This window comes from Bombina bombina, chromosome 5 (genome assembly GCF_027579735.1).
Source record: "Bombina bombina isolate aBomBom1 chromosome 5, aBomBom1.pri, whole genome shotgun sequence".
NCBI lineage: Eukaryota > Metazoa > Chordata > Amphibia > Anura > Bombinatoridae > Bombina > Bombina bombina.
The window spans coordinates 536,276,623-536,296,061 of NC_069503.1; the positions used below are offsets into that span (position 1 = coordinate 536,276,623).

The window sequence follows — 19,439 nt, forward strand, 5'->3', positions numbered from 1 at the left end:
ACTTGGGTACTTTCCATAAAGTTTGTTTATTGGTGCAGTTGTACAACTATGCTCAAGCAAAGATATCGACTCAAGAATTTGGTGATTTCATATTGATACTAAGTAACTTGATACCAGTCGTTGGGATAATGGTATCACTTCATCAAGTCCATCTATCACATTAAAGGGACATAATACTCATATGCTAAATCACTTGAAACTGATGCAGTATAACTGTAAAAAGCTGACAGGAAAATATCACCTGAGCATCTCTATGTAAAAAAGGAAGATATTTTACCTCACAATTTCCTCAGCTCAGCAGAGTAAGTTCTGTGTAAAAAGTTATACTCAGCTGCTCCCAGCTGCAGGTAAAAAAAATTAAAAAAAATGAAGAAATGAACAGCAGCCAATCAGCATCAGCAGTGCTGAGGTCATGAACTCTTACTGTGATCTCATGAGATTTGACTTAACTCTCTTGAGATTTCATAGTAAGCTTCCTTTACCTGATTGGTGAAATAATATGAGAGTGCACAATGCTAGTCCCTTCAGATGTCCTAGGACAAACACACTAAAATGCTGCTTAGAAATCCTTTACAATGGGAGGTGGCTACTGAGGAACTTTTGAGGTAAAATATCTTTCTTTTTTACATAGAGATGTTCAAGTGATATTTTCTAATCAGCTTTTTACAGCTATGCTGCATCACTTTCAAGTGTTTAAAAATGTGGGTATTATGGCCCTTTAACAATTTTTTGACTCGCAAAGTTATTACTAAGACTTAGATTACAAGTGGAAGGTTAAAAAAAAGCCAAAAAGTTTTTTAGTGCGCCCCATACTTTAAATGAATAACACAGAGAGCTCTGTTAACTCGCTCATTGCGCTCATATTACAAGTGGTGAGTTAAGTGTTGCGTTCAAGCACAATACAAAATAACGCTTTAAAATTGTATTGCCTTTTGAGATCTGAAGCATACCATGAACACTAGCTAGTTTGCGTAAACAAAAATAATGAAAATGCTATGGAAATAAAGGATTTAGGTTATGTTTAGACAATACTTAGGAAAATGGGTTTATTTGTACAAAAAAAGGTTTTGTGGGACAATTATAGGGATATGTAGACCAGAGTGAGCATAGACATACAGGGCATTTGCCTGGTGGGTCGGGGCCAGTTGCAGTCTGGGGTTGGTTGCCTTAGCCTCACCCAGTCAACAGCATTATTATATGCGCATGATGCAGGGCCAGCACTATTTTGCTGTGTCTGCGAGCCAGATGAGCCCCATACTCCCCGCTTATTTAAACCACAGATGTTAATGCGCACTAGATTATTGCTTGAGTGATACAAAAATAACTTTAATACGAGAGCAGAAATGGAAACTGTATAGATTGAGCTTGAGCTATGTTATCACACCATAGGGCTAACATTTTTTTGCTCCACTTATAGGGGTATATTTATTAATGTGTGAGCATACGCTATCGGCATTTATCATTGCACCAGCAGTTCTTGTGAACTGCTGGTGCAATGCCGCTCCCTGCAGATTCGCGGCCAATCAGCCGCTATCAGGGGGTGTCAATCAACCCGATCGTATTCGATCGGGTTCATTTCTGTACACGGCCTCAGAACAGGCGGACGAGTTATGGAGCAGTGGTATTTAGACCGTTGCTTCATAACTTCTGTTTCCGACGAGCCTGAAGGCTCACCAGAAACAAAGGGCATACAGAGCTTGATAAATCGGCCCCATGATCTACACCTATATGTGGTCAATAAGCTGCACATCCCACCATCAAAATAATTTTTCAATTAATGAAGCTAAAAAGTTTAATTTCAAATTTGAATAAATCTTGAATTAATAGATATTCTTTTACATTGTATCATCATTGGGGATTGTGTAGTGCTATTTTCCAAATACGTTTTATACATGGAAAATTAGAGAGACATTGATGATGAATTTATGAGACCAAGGAGGCCATCCCTGTCTGCAAGTGGAAAATATTCCCATGAGGTACATTCCTGTTTTACAAGATAAAGAGATGACTTTCACTGAAGTTGTATTTACTATATAGTATTTATTTAAGAAAGGAAATCCAACAACATGAATTCTTGGGCTTGCAATGCCCAATTTATATGAGAAATACATGGCAAGATTTTTTCCCCCCCATTTTTTACTTAGTGATTGTAATCATCTTCTCCGCAGAAATCCCTTTGACTTGAGTGGAGATAAGCTCAGCCACAATTTTCTTCTCCCCAGTTTTTTTTGGTGCACATATGATCTTGGAACGGAAGATTCCTCCTGGGCGTATATCCCTATAGACAGAGATCACACATAAGACACATGAGACTCAAACACTTAAAGGGACAGTCTAGTCAAAATTAAACTTTCATGATACAGATAGGACATGCAATTTAAACAACTTTTCAATTTACTTGTATCATCAATTTTGCTTTGTTCTCTTGGTATTCATTTTTAAAAGCTAAACCTAGGTAGGCTCATAAACTGATTTCTAAGCCATTGAAGGCCACCTCTTATTTCAGTGCATTTCGACAGTTTTTAATTGTTAGACAGTGCTATTTAATGTGTGTGTCATATAGATAACATTGTGCTCACTCCCATGGAGATACGTAGGAGTCAGCACTGATTGGCTAAAATGCAAATTTAGCAAAATAACTGAAATAAGGGGGCAGCCTGCAGAGGCTTTGATATAAGGAGGTACAAGAGGTAAAAAGTATATTAATATAACAGTGTTGGTTATGCAAAATTGAGGAATGGGTAATAAAGAGATTATCTTTTTAAACAATAAAACATTTCAAGTAGACTGTCCCTTTAAGACCTATTAGAACATGAAAGGAATATGTGGGATGAATTACCAGGATGTGAATATGACATTTTTAACTAAGCCACTTTCATTGTTCTATAATAATTGCCAATTTTCCTACTTTTAATTCATTATTAAAAAAATATATATTTTTTCTAATTTATTGCCATTTTTTTCAATAAAGAATAAAAAAAATTGAAAAAAATATAAGAATTCCAGAACCCTCTAATTGCTCATTTATTGATCTATTGATCAATAGAGTGTGATAATACTTATAGTCTTCTGTTGTAAGATACAATTACCAAACAGGCATTCCTCTATGATTATCACGCAGTATAAAATTACATGGTCACTTTTGTTTACAAATACTTCAATACTGTACTTTTTGCTTTTTCCACTTCAGTTAAATCTTTCTTACAACTGAAGGGCTAATATATTGAAATGTAGTGGCTTTTAATCTTCACTTTTAAACCTATTTAGTTCATGCTCCTGATATAATTACACAACTTTATTAAAGGGACAGTCTAGTCCAAAATAAACTTTCGTGATTCAGAAAGAGAATGTAATTTTAAACAATTTTCCAATTTACTTTTATCTCCATTTTTGCTTTGTTCTCATGGTATTCTTAGTTGAAAGCTAAACCTAGGAGGTTCATATGCTAATTTCTAAGCCTCTTCTCTCAGGGCATTTTGACAGTTTTTCACCACTAGAGGGTGTTAGTTCACATTTGTCATATAGATAATACTGTGCTCACGCACGTGGAGTTCCAGTGAGCCAGCTCTGATTGGCTAAAATGGATGTCTGTCTGTCAAAAGAACTGAAATAAGGGGGCAGTTTGTAGAGGCTTAGATACAAGGTAATCACAGGGGTAAAAAGTGTATTTATATAACTGTGTTGGTTATGCAAAACTAGGGATTTGGTAATAAAGGGATTATCTTTTCAAACAATAACAATTCTGGTGTAGACTGTCCCTTTAAGACAGGTTAACAACATCCATTTGACACATCACACTGTCAAGAATAAATACAAAATATGTACTTTATTAATTAATATTTAAAGGGACACTGAACCCAATTTTTTTTCTTTTATGATTCAGATAGAGCAGCAATTTTAAGCAATTTTCTAATTTACTCCTATTATCAATTTTTCTTCGTTCTCTTGCTGTCTTTATTTGAAAAAGAAGGCATCTAAGCTAAGGACAGCACTTGTTTATTGATGGGTGAAGTTATCCACCAATCAGCAATAACAATCCAGGTTGTTCACCAAAAATGGTCTGGCATAAACTTACATTCTTGCTTTTCAAATAAAGATAGCAAGAGAATGAAGAAACTTGTATAATAGGCATAAATTAGAAAGTTGCTTAAAATTGCCTGCTCTATCTGAATCACAAAAGAAAAAAAATGGGTTCAGTGTCCCTTTAAAGTTACCAGCATGCAGGCACAATATGTATTTGCCCTGTACTTGCACTTTCATAGACTTGTGTTTCGTCATAAACTATGTCAAATTCTATGATGAATCTACAGTAAAGGGTAAAAAAAGCTGTCAGACACTTTGTTCCTATATGCTGGTAACATTTAACATGGACTAATAAATTGTATCTTTTCAATTTATTCCTGAGAGTGCACAGAGTATTTTTTTTCTGTGTGACTTCATCCCATTTTTATCATAATTATTATTATAGAACAGTGAAATATTTGTTTAATCCAGTAAAAGTACATTGTGCAGTTAGGTTGTTCATAGTCAATAATATTGAATTGCTTATATGTTGTGCAAGGTAGTTGATTTGTAATAGTATTACATTTTTGCAAAAGTATTCATTTATGCATTACAATTCTTAAAGGGACATTAAACATTAAATAAATGATAGATAGAATGATGCATTAAAATAAAAGATTAGTCTGAAAATAGCATGTAGATGTATTTTTTTAAAGTTTTATTAGTTTAAACATTGACAAAATATGTGCAAAGTTTTAGTATAAATCAATAAGCGCTGCCATGTTGTAACTTAGGTTACCTTCTCTGTTGTGGCCAATTAGGGACAGTTATACTGTAAATTGGTTACTAGAGTGTGCAGCCAATGGCTGTGTGGAATACAAAAGTGTTATGCACTTTCATTTCCAACAAGAACTGAAAAGCTCACAATTTCAGAATGGAATTACAGGAAAGGGAGACAAAATAAATAATGAACGTAAATTGCAGAGTTTATATATATATATATATATATATATATATATATATATATATATATATATATATATATATATATATATAAATGAGTTTACATAGAAAGAATAAATCCTGGAAAGAAAATACAAAAGACCAGGATGAAAGACAGGGAATTCAGCACTCTTTTTCAAAATTAAACTAAAGCTCAAAACCTTATTCAAAATGTGTCAACCTCCAAGGCTTGTGTAGCTGTAAAGGAGAGAACTCTCTGGCACTTACTGTAAATTACATACATATATACAAAGATAGAAAAACGCAAAAAGACCCAATTGGTAGATATGATCTCTTTATATGAATATCAAAATAGCATAAAAAATACAACATATTATGTTACAAACCTGACCGGTCAGGGGATAGTGTCTATACCAAAACAGAAATTATAAACATGATATGTGGTTATTTTCACAGGCCTGTGGAGCCATGTGTATAAACTGCAGGATAAGAATGGGGGACAATAAATTGACTACTACACCCTACTGCTTGCGGCACCTTAGTATGTAAGGCTATATGCCGGGCAGATTACTATATGGGATCTAAGTAGTTACAGTTAGTGTGCCCCAACACCTATGCAGAAATATTGATGTTCTTAAAGACTGATAGCACATATACATGTAACTATAAGATATATTTGTGGGGGACTGAAATACAAGCTACTACACCCAGCTGCTTACGGCACCTTATAGGGTTAAGGCAAAATGCCGGGCAGGTATATGAATGGGATCTAAGTAGGTTGTGGTGCCGTGCCCCAAAATATGTACAAATATCTTATTGTCATGCAAACAAACAATTTAGCACAGTAGTATACAGCCAGCCTCGCTGAGTAATTATTTTGAGATAGCTACTCTTGCTATCGAGTGAGAATGTCCCTTTGGAGAAAGGTTATGCAAGCTGAGAAGTTAGCCATGAAGCAAATACAAATAAATGCAGAAAGCACAAGGTTTAGCCTCCGTGTTGTGTGGTATTAGTAAGCTTCAAGCGCATATTAGTAGCATTCCTTCAGGGAGTGTTTGAAGTATACTCTCTCAACAGGGTATCATCATCCAAGACAGTCAGTAGGCAGCCTATTAATCAGGCAGTAACAAGGTAATATACGACCTGTTTCCTTTAAAGTTGTTTCTGTGACTGACTCTTAGGAGATGAGCCTCATTGGGTGTTCAGGAACTCCATTCTGGAAATCCGACAGGTATGTTTGTTTGCAGCGTGTCTGTTCCGTGTATTCGACACCTATCACATGCTCCGGTCAGCTTGTCCAATGCCGACGCGCGTTTCACCCGCTAGGTGTGTCGGGCTTCGTCAGGGCGTGATGACGTTGGGAGTGCTTCGTCTCCCTTTAAGGTTTACTTAATGACACGCCCCTATTGAGGAAATCTCACAGTGCTTCATCAGCAATGCTAATTCATAAGGGAACCAACCCTTAAGAGTATGCGTTGATTCATGCAAGTATAATAATTATACAAAAAATTAAAGTATGTTCATTTAAGACTGGTTACATACTAGGATAAAGAGATCATATATACCTGAAAGAAACAACAATTGGGTGTTTTGAATGTGGAATACTTAAAAAATATATACATATATATATCAAAAACATGTAATTTACCTATTTAGCCTTTATGTCCCTAGAGGAGTGATGTCAAAAGTTATTCTGATACACCCAAATGGGTGATGTAATATACAAAATGTACGGGCATATCTGTACCGGGATAGACAATGGACTAGATAAAGATTACTGTCATATTTTATAGAAAGCATGCCATGTCTATTCTATCATTTAACCCTTTAGGTATCTGTGTTTGAAGGATCGTAATCCACCTGCATTCCTTTTGGAGGAGGACTTTATCGTTGTCCCAAAACAAAATATCTGAATGTGCCATCTGCCAAATGACTTGTTCCTCAATGCGTACTGAAATGATACCAATGTTTCTGAAGATGAGCATGGTACTTTCCATAAAGTTTGTTTATTGCTGCAGTTACAACTATGTTCAAGCATAGATATTGACTCCAGACTTCTGAATTTAGTGATATAATATTTCTGCTAAATAACATGATACCAGACGCTGGGAAAATGGTATCACTTCATTAATCCCATCACTCAAATTAACAATTTTTTGACTAGTAAAGTTATTACTAAGACTTAGATTACAGGGTAGATTTATAATATGTGTAGCGGGCATGGTTTGATATAGTTAATCATGTCCACTCGAGATCGATAAATGCGGATAGCATACGGTGTCCGCATTTAACATTGCACAAGTATTTCTGGCTCATATTACAAGTGGTGAGTTAAGTGTTGCATTGAGATCTGAAGTATACCATAATCCTTTGCTAGTTTGCATATAACAAAACACACGGAAATAAAGGATTTCAGTTATATTTATACAATACTTGGGAAACATGGGTTTAAAAAACTGTTTGTTTGTTTTTATTATAGAACGTTTCTGTAAAAAAAAAATAATACAATATCATGTAACTTATGATATGACCTAAGAGTTTATTTTAACCCCTTAACGACCGACGACGTATGGGGTAGTCCTCTAAAAAAATACACTTAACGACCGACAACGTACCCCGTACGTCGTCGGACTTGGAAAGCGGTGGAAGTGAAATGGTGGCATGAAATATACCAAGATGGGCCTAGATCAATACTTGGGGTTGTCTATTACACTATACTAAAGCTAAAATTATCCCTAGAAGCTCCCTACATGCTCCCTAATTAACCCCTTCGCTGCTGGGCATAATACACGTGTGGTGTGCAGTGGCATTTAGCGGCCTTCTAATTACCAAAAAGCAAATCCATATAAGTCTGCTATTTCTGAACAAAGGGGATCCCAGAGAAGCATTTACAACCATTATGCCATAATTGCACAAGTTGTTTGTAAATAATTTCAGTGAGAAACCTAAAGTTTGTGAAAAAAATTGTGAAAAAGTGAACAATTTTTTTTATTTGATCGCATTTGGCAATGAAATGGTGGCATGAAATATACCAAAATGGGTCTAGATCAATACTTTGGGTTGTCTTCTAAAAAAAATATATATACATGTCAAGGGATATTCAGGGATTCCTGAAAGATATCAGTGTCCCAATGTAACTATTGCTAATTTTGAAAAAAAGTGGTTTGGAAATAGCAAAGTGTTACTTGTATTTATTGCCCTATAACTTGCAAAAAAAGCAAAGAACATGTAAACATTGGGTATTTCTAAACTCAGGACAAAATTTAGAAACTATTTAGCATGGGTGTTTTTTGGTGGTTGTAGATGTGTAACAGATTTTGGGGGTCAAAGTTAGAAAAAGTGTGTTTTTTTCATTTTTTCCTCATATTTTATAATTGTTTTATAATAAATTATAAGATATGATGAAAATAATAGTATCTTTAGAAAGTCCATTTAATGGCGAGAAAAACGGTATATAATATGTGTGGGTAAAGTAAATGAGTAAGAGGAAAATTATAGCTAAACACAAACACTGCAGAAATGTAAAAATAGCCTTGGTCCCAAACGGACAGAAAATGGAAAAGTGCTGTGGTCATTAAGGGGTTAAGGAAACTAATAAATTTATGTTGAGCCAAGTTAGCCAAACTAAAGAAATACTGACCACATCTCGTAAAATTAAGGATAAGACTTGGGCTCCCTTTATGTGCTGCTTCTCATGTTATGTAGAATAGAACTTAATTAAAGGGAAGTTTCTTTTGTGATTCATGCAGAGCATACAATTCTATTATCAAATTGTCTTTGTTCCCATGATATTCTTTGTTGAAGAGATACCTGGGTAGGTATCTGGAGCACTACATGGCAGGAAATAGTGCTGCCCTCTAGTGCTCTTGTAGATTAATAACATTCTTCAAAAACTGCTGCCATATAGTGCTTCAAAAATGGTCCGGCTCCTAAGCTTACGTCCCTGCTTTTCAAACAAAAGATACCAGGGGAACAAATAAAAAATGATAACAGAAGACTGTCCCATTATTTCAGTTTTTTTGACAGACTTGCATCTTAGCCAATCAGTGCTGACTCATAAATAACTCCACAGGAGTGAACACAATGTTATCTATTAGGCACACATGAATTAGCATTGTATAGCTGTGAAAAAGAGGCCTCCTTCAATGGCTTAGAAATTAATTTAATTTTGACTAGACTGTCCCTTTAAAAAAAATCAATTTTGTTTTGTCAATAGTGTTCAAAAATGTTAAAATGTGTTGATCAATGTTATTAGATCATCAGATATTATGCAGTGGTTTTCTGCAATCACATTTTTTTTTGCTTACCCTTGATCAAACTTCTCTAGTTTGAAAATGCCCAGACCTTCCACATGAAGCTGACAATTTTCTAGTGGAATGCTAAGAGTGTTCTTGAAAGTAAAAGTACAAGAGAAGTCTTCATCGATCTTTCCAGTTTCTGGCATCTGAAGAAAAGAGATAAAACAAGTCAAACTAACTATGTAACAAACAGTAATTTGATAAAGTAAATATTGTATTATAGACCATCTGAGATGGGCAAATGACAATGCAAGATCATGACACTTATTAATTGTTATCTAGCCCTCCCTTCTACATATAATGATGATTAGCATAAGGTCTGCTTGCCTGTGTTGTTGGATACCTAAACAAAATTATGCTCATTCATAAATGACATCTTGAGAAATACCCTTAGAATATTAAAAGGGACATTTAATGCACAACTTACATAGTTTATTTATTTATGTTTATTAGTAAGTCAATCTTACTAGTACTATTTAGCATTAGTAGTGTCCATTTAGCATTAGGAACCTTTGGAATTTTTTCCCCTAACAGTATCACACTATGTACTCTGTGTTTATTTGCATGAATTATTTTGTGGAAGCCACTGTATTTGAAGACTGAAGAGTCACCTACATTCTCCTTTCTTTCACCATTTGTGGGACATTTTGTATACATTGTGCAAAAATGTACTATCACTGCTGGTGTACAGTTTTACAAGTAGTGAACGTGTCAGCGTGTAATCGCCACTTGCGTTGTTGCATCGCACGGTGAAATTTAACATTTCACTAGAGGTTTCTTGTGCAATGCTGCCCCTGCTTTGACGCAACCAATTGGTAATGTAAATCACACCGAACGAGCGAGTGTCTGAGATGGCAGAGAGGAAAAAGAATCGGTTTCTACTTCTTAAATATGTGGCAGCAGGCTCACTTATGCAAACCTTCTCCACATAGCCCAAAAAAGCTATGATGGCAGCTTAATAAATCTAGTCCTACATATAATGTTACTTTGTTCAATCTTACAATGTGTTTCAATTTCCAAAAGGGAATAACCATATATGTACTGTAATGTCCGGCTAGGGAGTCACAAGCTATACAGCTCAGTAGCATAATACAACTAATGAGTCTATGAATAAGCGTCCAAGAGGGACGCGAAACTAGTCAGACAGCTAATAGTGTCTCTCATACACTCCTGCCATTTGTCTCTTTTTGCGTGTCATCCAGCGTTTGTAGCTGGTTAAAATCTTTTTAACCTTGTTTTTTCAATAAAGGATACTTTTTATTTTTAAAAAAAGAAACCCTCGTTGCAGTGCCTGCTTACTACTTGTACTCTGGATCTTAATAAATCTAGTCCTACATATAATGTTACTTTGTTCAATCTTACAATGTGTTTCAATTTCCAAAAGGGAATAACCATATATGTACTGTAATGTCCGGCTAGGGAGTCACAAGCTATACAGCTCAGTAGCATAATACAACTAATGATTGGTAGGGTTTTGTGAATGCCACTTCTGATTGGCTGACCGGCCATGTGCCCAGGAGCTGCAAGATGATTATGGCCTGAAAACATTCATTGTGATATAGAAATTGATAGCATTTACTATGTCCTTATTTTGCCATCTTACTTTTGGTCAATGTAACGTCAGTATTAGTGATTAATAATCAACTTACATCCACTATAATGGGAGGATATTTGAAGGCTATAACCAGGTTCTCACTGTTCTTCTCCTGTGTCTCTTTGGTTTCAGAAATAACGTTGACCAGGACAATAAGTTCATCCTCAAACAAAGTCACAGATTTCATGTAGTCGTGAGCATCAACTTTCAAAGGGATGGAGGCAGCTGTGAATGCATGAAAAAAAATGTATAAACTCCTTATTAAAGATAGTGGTCGATCACAATCTTTTAGAATAACGAATCTAATGATTATCAACAGAAAGCCACCATTAAAGTCTATGGAGATTTTTATAGATAAATACTTTGATAAATGTTTCTAAAGGATTGTGATCTAACCCTTGGTTTTTAAATTGTTGACCGAGGACTGCTAACATATAGGACCTTGAAAATCTTCCAAATAAGAGTAGGAAGCGTTGATCATAGCATAGTTATAAAACCGATCACTGCATTACCTTTTTCTCTAATATACCCAGCTATATTTCTATATGTTAAAAAAAAGAGCATTGCAGTAATTAGTGAAACCGATTTGTTGACATTCCTTAGTAAAATACCTGTTTATGTAAAATTATATTTTAGGGAAAGTTTGGCTAAAAATACAGAAGGGGAAAACAAACATTCACCTAACCGTATGTGTTAATGTAGTGAACAATTATTGCTTCATAAATGGTGTATATACCTTGCTCAGGAGTAATATCATTTTGTTCCGAGAATCAGCAATTTTATTTATCAATAATTTACAGTTAAGACATTTATCCAAATTAAGATGAAATGAATAATTATTTATTTGTTGATAATCGTATTTTCTATATAGTTTTTACATTTTTTGTAATTATTTTTTTCCCCTTTTTTTGTTTTGTTTTATTCTAGTCCATTTGCTTTCAATGTCTCAGACAGTTAACCACAAACAAACTTGGATGCAAAGCCCATAGGAAAAATGACATAAACATTATTATTAGGGATGGGTGAATGTTTCTAAAAATTCGAAATTTAAAACGAATTTTGATACATTCGTTCGTTCGAATCGAATTTCAAATGTTTATATAAAATTCTAACATTCTATTTTCGAATTTTCGTTTTCGAATTTTTCAATAAAATTCGAAAATATTTGTTCGAATAATAGAATGTTTAGCTATGTATTCATTCAATTTCGAAATGTAATATTCAAATTCGAATGTGACATTCAAATTCAAATGTGACATTCAAATTTGAAATAGTATTTACAGTCTACAACTGTGTTTAATAAATTTAATATTCAAATTCGAATGCTACATTCGAATTCGAATGTCACATTCTAATTTGAAATAGTATTTCTAGTCTAATACTGTGTTTTAAATGTGATATTCGATTCGAACGTGATATTCGATTCGAATGTGACGTTCGAATTCAAAATAGTATTTCTAGTCTAATACTGTGTTTTATAAATGTAATATTCGAATTCGAATGTGACATTCGATTTGAATGTGATATTCGATTCGAATGTGACATTCGAAATAGTGTTTCTAGTCTACAATTGTGTTTTATAAATGTAATAATCGAATGTGATATTCGAATGTAACATTCGAATTCGAATGTGACATTCAAATTCGAATGTGACATTCGAATTTGAATGTGACATTCGAAAACTGTAAATAACATTCGAAAATCGAATTTTTAAGAATATTCATTCTTATCAACATTCTACTATGTAAATCGAATTTCTACAATAACATTCGTTCTAACATTCGAATTCGGATATAAACACATTCGCCCATCCCTAATTATTATGCATACCTAATGAATACAAGCGTGCTCAGCTCCTTTGTCAATAAAGTTGGTTTGTCAAGTAGCTAAAAACTACAAAAAGTATTTTTAATTCTATGGTCAGAATTAATGAACATATATCCTTGCCCATATATTAATAGTCTACTTTTGCGGTCTTGTCCTAAAAGCCTTTGTGATTGCCAATAGATGTTATTTTTTATTACAGGGTTAAATATATTCCAAAGTATTTAATGTACTAAATCACATGAGAGCTGTCATTATTTAGAAATCTTATTTTCCACATGAAGTAATATGGTTAACTGGCTAACTGCAGTACCTGTTCAAGCGTCAAGGTCAAGGGTTCTACCCTCAGTAGAGCCAACCTTTGAAGGTTTTATAAAATGAATAACATTAATTTGTGTTATAATAAAGGGACACTGAACCCAATTTTTTATTTTATTTTGTGATTCAGATAGAGCATGCAATTTTAAGCAACTTTCTAATTAACTCATATTGTCAATTTTTCTTCGTTCTCTTGCTATCTTTATTTGAAAAAGAAGGCATCTAAGCTTTTTTTTGGTTCAGAACTCTGGACAGTACTTTTTTATTGGTGGATGAATTTATCCACCAATCAGCAAGAACAACCCAGGTTGTTCACCAAAAATGGGCCGGCATCTAAACTTACATTCTTGCATTTCAAATAAAGATACCAAGAGAATGAAGACAATATGATAATAGGAGTAAATTAGAGAGTTGCTTGAAATTTCATGCTCTCTCTGAATCACAAAAGAAAAAAATGTGGGTTCAGTGTCCCTATAAGATCTTTTATTTACCAGCATGCACTTACAGAGAAAAGCACCATATAAATATTACAATTGTTAAAATAAAGCATTTACCTTCATTTCCTGCAACTTCAACAGTCTGTGTGACAGATGCCAAGTTAGCAATGACCTTTCCAGTATAGGACTGAAGTTGGCAGCCGATAACAACGTTGACCGTCTTTGCTTCACTTGATTCATTTTCAACGGAGATGGTCAATGTGATAGGGTTTCCAGGCAGTACATCTTTGTCCCCAATTAAATTTAATTTAATGCCAGGTGGAGGTGGCGGAGGTGGCGCCGCATACACTAAGCATGTGTCAGATTTCAGGTAAGAACAGGCATTTTGAAAAGTTTTCCTCTCATCTTCAGACCCTGTATAACAAAATATAAAGCAATAAACCCAAGGGGGCCGAATTATCAAAGTGCGAGCGGATATGATCTGCTGTAGCGATCATGTCTGCCGCACATCGATAAATGCAGAATGCATACGTTGTCGGCATTTATCATTGCACAAGCATTTCACAAGAAATGCTTGCGCAATGCCACCCCCTGCAGATTCACGGACAATCGGCCGCTAGCAGAGGGTGTTAATCAACCTGATCCTATCCGCCGCCTTAGAGGTGGCGGATGAGTTATGGAGGCTTGCATGGAAACAGATGCATTGGGGCCGATTGACGGCTTGATAAATCGGCCCCAAAGGGTCTTCTTAACTATGAATTTGCAAACAAAAATTTGACTGGAATAGGACAATAATTTGAGGACATTTTATTAAGCTTTTAATATGTTTATAATTTATCTTGCTTTATGACGAGTTGGACTGGTGAGTGATATAATTAGAGATTAGATGACTACTTTTACCCTGAATGAATGATTAAAAGACATGAAACTCAAATTGAATGCTACATAATTTTTTTAATTATATATAATAAATAATAGTTTGCATTGTAATTTAATTATTTATTTTGCCAGCTTTATCTGTCCTTTAAACTTAAAAACTGTCGCCTAGATTACGAGTCTTGCGTTAGCCTTAAAAAGCAGCGTTGAGAGGTCCCAACGCTGATTTTTAACGCCCGCCGGTATTACGAGTCTGGCAGGTACAGGTGTACCGCTCACTTTTCTTTCGCGACTCAAGCATACCACAAATCCACTTACGTCAATTGCGTATCCTATCTTTTTAATGGGATTTGCCTAACGCCGGTATTACGAGTCTTGGAAAAAGTGAGCGGTACAGCCTCTCCTGTCAAGACTCCTACCGCATTTAAAAGTCAGTAGTTAAGAGTTTTATGGGCTAACGCTGTAACATAAAGCTCTTAACTAAAGTGCTAAAAAGTACACTAACACCCATAAACTACCTATTAACCCCTAAACCGAGCCCCCCAACATAGCAAACACTTACATTTTTTAACACCTAATTTGCCGACCGGACACCGCTTCAATAAATATATTAACCCCTAAAACGCCTCACTCCCACCTCGCAAACATTATTTACATTTTATTTACCCCTAATCTGCCATCCCTAACATCGCCGCCACCTACCTACATTTATTAACCCCTAATCTGCCACCGCAACTATATTAAATGTATTAACCCCTAAACCTAAATCTAACCCTAACACCCCCCTAACTTAAATATAATTTAAAATAATCTAAATAAAATTACTACAATTAACTAAATTATTCCTATTTAAAACTAAATACTTACCGATAAAATAAACCCTAAGCTAGCTACAATATAACTAATAGTTACATTGTAGCTAGCTTAGGTTTTATTTTATTTTACAGGCAAGTTTAACTATTCCTAGTTAAAATAAATACAAATATACCTGGAAAATAAATCCTAAACTAAGTTGCAATTACACCTAACACTACACTATCATTAAATAAATTACCTAAATTAACTACAATTAATTACAATTAAATTAAATAAACTAAATTCCAAAAAAAAACCCCACTAAATTATAGAAAAAAATAAAATAATTAGAATTTTTTAAAACTAATTACACCTAATCTAATCCCCCTAATAAAATAAAAAAGCCCCCCAAAATAATAAAAATCCCTACCCTATACTAAATTACAAATAGCCCTTAAAAGGGCTTTTTGCGGGGTATTGCCCCAAAGTAATCAGCTCTTTTACCTGTAAAAAAAAGACAAGACCCCCCCCCACATTACAACCCACCACCCACACACCCAACCCTACTCTAAAACCCACCCAATCCCCCCTTAATAAAACCTAACACTACCCCCTTGAAGATCACCCTACCTTGAGACGTCTTCACCCAACTGGGCAGAAGTGGTCCTCCAGACGGTCCGAAGTCTTCGTCCTATCCGGGCAGAAGAAGTCCTCCAGACGGGCAGAAGTCTTCATTCAGACGGCATCTTCTATCTTCATCCATCCGGAGCAGAGTGGGTCCATCTTCAAGACATCCGACGCGGAGCATCCTCTTCTTCCGACGACTAACACTAAATTACGGTACCTTTAAGTGACGTCATCCAAGATGGCGTCTCTTCAATTCCGATTGGTTGATAGAATTCAATCAGCCAATCGGAATTAAGGTAGAAAAAATCCTGTTGGCTGATCCAATCAGCCAATAGGATTAAGCTTGCATTCTATTGGCTGATCCAATCAGCCAATAGAATGCAAGCTCAATCCTATTGGCTGATTGGATCAGCCAATAGGATTGAAGTTCAATCCTATTGGCTGATTGCATCAGCCAATATAATTTTTTCTACCTTAATTCCGATTGGCTGATAGAATTCTATCAGCCAATTGGAATTGAAGGGACGCCATCTTGGATGACATCACTTAAAGGTACCGTCATTTAGTGTTAGTCGTCGGAAGAAGAGGATGCTCCGCGTCGGATGTCTTGAAGATGGACCCGCTCCGCTCCTGTTGGATGAAGATAGAAGATGCCACCTGGATGAAGACTTCTGCCCGTCTGGAGGACTTCTTCTGCCCGGATAGGATGAAGACTTTGGACCGTCTGGAGGACCACGTCTGCCTGGTTGGGTGAAGACGTCTCAAGGTAGGGTGATCTTCAAGGGGGTAGTGTTAGGTTTTATTAAGGGGGGATTGGGTGGGTTTTAGAGTAGGGTTGGGTGTGTGGGTGGTGGGTTGTAATGTTGGGGGGGTATTGTCTTTTTTTTTACAGGTAAAAGAGCTGATTACTTTTAAGGGCTATTTGTTATTTAGTATAGGGTAGGGATTTTTATTATTTTGGGGGGCTTTTTTATTTTATTAGGGGGATTAGATTAGGTGTAATTAGTTTAAAAAAGATTGTAATTATTTTATTTTTTTCTGTAATTTAGTGTTCGTTTTTTCGTAATTTAGTTTATTGAATTTAATTGTAATTAATTGTAGTTAATTTAGGTAATTTATTTAATTATAGTGTAGTGTTAGGTGTAATTGTAACTTAGGTTAGGATTTATTTTACAGGTATATTTGTATTTATTTTAACTAGGAAGTTATTACATAGTTAATAACTATTTAATAACTATTGTACCTAGTTAAAATAAATACAAAGTTGCCTGTAAAATAAAAATAAACCCTAAGCTAGCTACAATGTAACTATTAGTTATATTGTAGCTAGCTTAGGGTTTATTTTATATGTAAGTATTTAGTTTTAAATAGGAATTATTTAGTTAATAATAGTAATTTTATTTAGATTTATTTAAATTATATTTAAGTTAGGGGGTGTTAGGGTTAGACTTAGATTTAGGGGTTAATAACTTTATTATAGTGGTGGCGACGTTGGGGGCGGCAGATATGGGGTTAATAATTGTAGGTAGGTGTCAGCGACATTGGGGGCTGCAGATTAGGGGTTAATAAATATAATGTAGGTGTCTGCGATGTTGGGGGCAGCAGATTAGGGGTTCATAAGTATAATGTAGGTGGCGGCGGTGTCTGGAGCGGCAGATTAGGGGTTAATAATTATAATGTAGGTGTCTGCGATGTTGGGGGCGGCGGATTAGGGGTTAATAAGTGTAAGATTAGGGGTGTTTAGACTCTGGGTTCATGTTAGGGTGTTAGGTGTAGACATAAAAAGTATTTCCCCATAGGAATCAATGGGACTGCATTAGGAGCTGAACGCTGCTTTTTTGCAGGTGTTAGGTTTTCTTTCAGCCGGCTCTGCACCATTGATTCCTATGGGGAAATCGTGCACGATCACGTTTAGCCAGCTCACCGCTACCGTAAGCAGCACTGGTATTGAGGTGAGATGTGGAGCTTAATTCTGCTCTACGCTCACTTTTTTGCGGCTAACGCCGGGTTTAAAAAACCCGTAACACCAGCATTACTGTAGGTGAGCAGTAAGGAAAAACGCACACCATTACTGACACAAACTCGTAATCTAGCCGTGTATTTTTCCCAATTCTGAGAGAGATTGAAGTGCATAAAGTCAGAAATGTAACCTTGCTACATGCTTCACAGTGATTGCTTGCTCAGTACACTAGCTCAGTTATATCTGGCATTATTTGACCACAGCAAAGGAGATAACTGAAGATAACTATCTAAGGGGTATGCACCTGGACTACAAAATAATGCAAATTTAAATCTACATGATTTAAATATTATTTAGTATGTAATAATATAGAACTTACAGTATGCTTTAAGGAATAATTGGGCCAAAATTGAAATATACATAGAGGCATTTTAGTTTTGAATAGAAGCATTTTTGTAGTACACATGAATTAGCAAAAATGGTTCTAATAAAAACTATAGCTGTTTCCAAAGTGTACAAGTATTCACTGTGCAACATTTTAAACATAGCACTTGGTGCTTTTACCATCTGGTAATGACTCAATTTGTTAATGGTTGGCATGATTCAAGCCCCACTGGTGCTGTGGGCAGCTGTAACATAGTAGATGAGGTTCAAAAAAGACCGAAGTCCACCGAGTTCAACCTATACAAATCTAAAATATATACAAAAAGCTCCAGTTAAACTTAAATAATCCCACTAAAAGGTGACCCATTTAATACTAGCAATCATATCCATGAATTTTGTTTATAGACAGAAATGTATCCAAATAATTTTTAAATGTATCTAGGGTACTGGCAGTCACTACCTCCTTTGGTAATGAGTTGCACAATTTTATTGCTCTTACAGTGAAAAAACGTTTCTGTTGCAGGAGATTAAATCTCCTTTCATCCAACCTTAAATTGTGACCTCTGGTCACAAACAATTTTCTCGGAATAAACAGAGCTTCTGCCATCTCTGTATATGGGCCTTGAATATATTTATATAAAGTAATCATGTCACCTCTTAAGCGCCTTTTTTCTAAAGAAAACAGACCCAGTTTGGCTAGCCTCTCCTCATAGGTCATTCTACAATCCCATTATTAGCTTTGTGGCCCTTCTCTGAATTTTTTTGATTGGTCCCAAGAACTGCACTCCATACTCAAGGTGAGGTCTTACCAGGGCTTTATATAGTGAGAGAATTATGCTTTCCTCCCTTGAGTCAATGCCTCTTTTAATACATGCTAGTATCTTATTAGCCTTTGAAGCTGCTGCCCTGCATTGTGCACCCATCTTTAGCTTGTTATCTATTACTACCCCCAAATCCCTTGCCTCCTGTGTTTGGCTAAGTCTTGTCCCATTTAAATAATATGTTGCCTGCTTATTTTTACTTCCAAAATGTAGAACCTTGCATTTTCCCGTATTAAATCTAATTTTCCATTTACCTGCCCATACTTCTAATTTTTGCAGGTCCCTTTGTAACGAAAGTTCATCCTGCGCTGACCTAATGACCTTACTTAACTTAGTATCATCTGCAAAAATAGAGATGTCGCTATTTAATCCTAGCTCCAAGTCATTTATAAAAATATTAAAAAGAATAGGGCCCAGCACTGATCCCTGGGGTACTCCACGGATTACCTTTGTCCAATCTGAGTATGATCCATTCACTACTACTCGTTGCTCCCTATCTTTTATCCAGTTATTTATCCATGAGCTAACATTTTCAGCTAT

General features: G+C 35.4%; 1 protein-coding gene across 1 annotated transcript in view; it reads right to left on the minus strand.

The window, feature by feature from the left end:
• Nucleotides 1-2,020: 2,020 nt before the first annotated feature.
• Nucleotides 2,021-19,439, minus strand: part of TGM4 (transglutaminase 4) — a 72,252-nt gene continuing 54,833 nt past the window's right edge. Inside the window, exons 11-14 of the mRNA XM_053713056.1 lie at nt 13,554-13,850; nt 10,913-11,082; nt 9,273-9,409; nt 2,021-2,278 (exon numbers count right to left, since the gene is read on the minus strand). Of these exons, the coding sequence (XP_053569031.1) occupies nt 2,137-2,278; nt 9,273-9,409; nt 10,913-11,082; nt 13,554-13,850 (746 nt within the window). The 3' untranslated portion in view covers nt 2,021-2,136. The remainder of the gene's footprint in view (nt 2,279-9,272; nt 9,410-10,912; nt 11,083-13,553; nt 13,851-19,439) is intronic.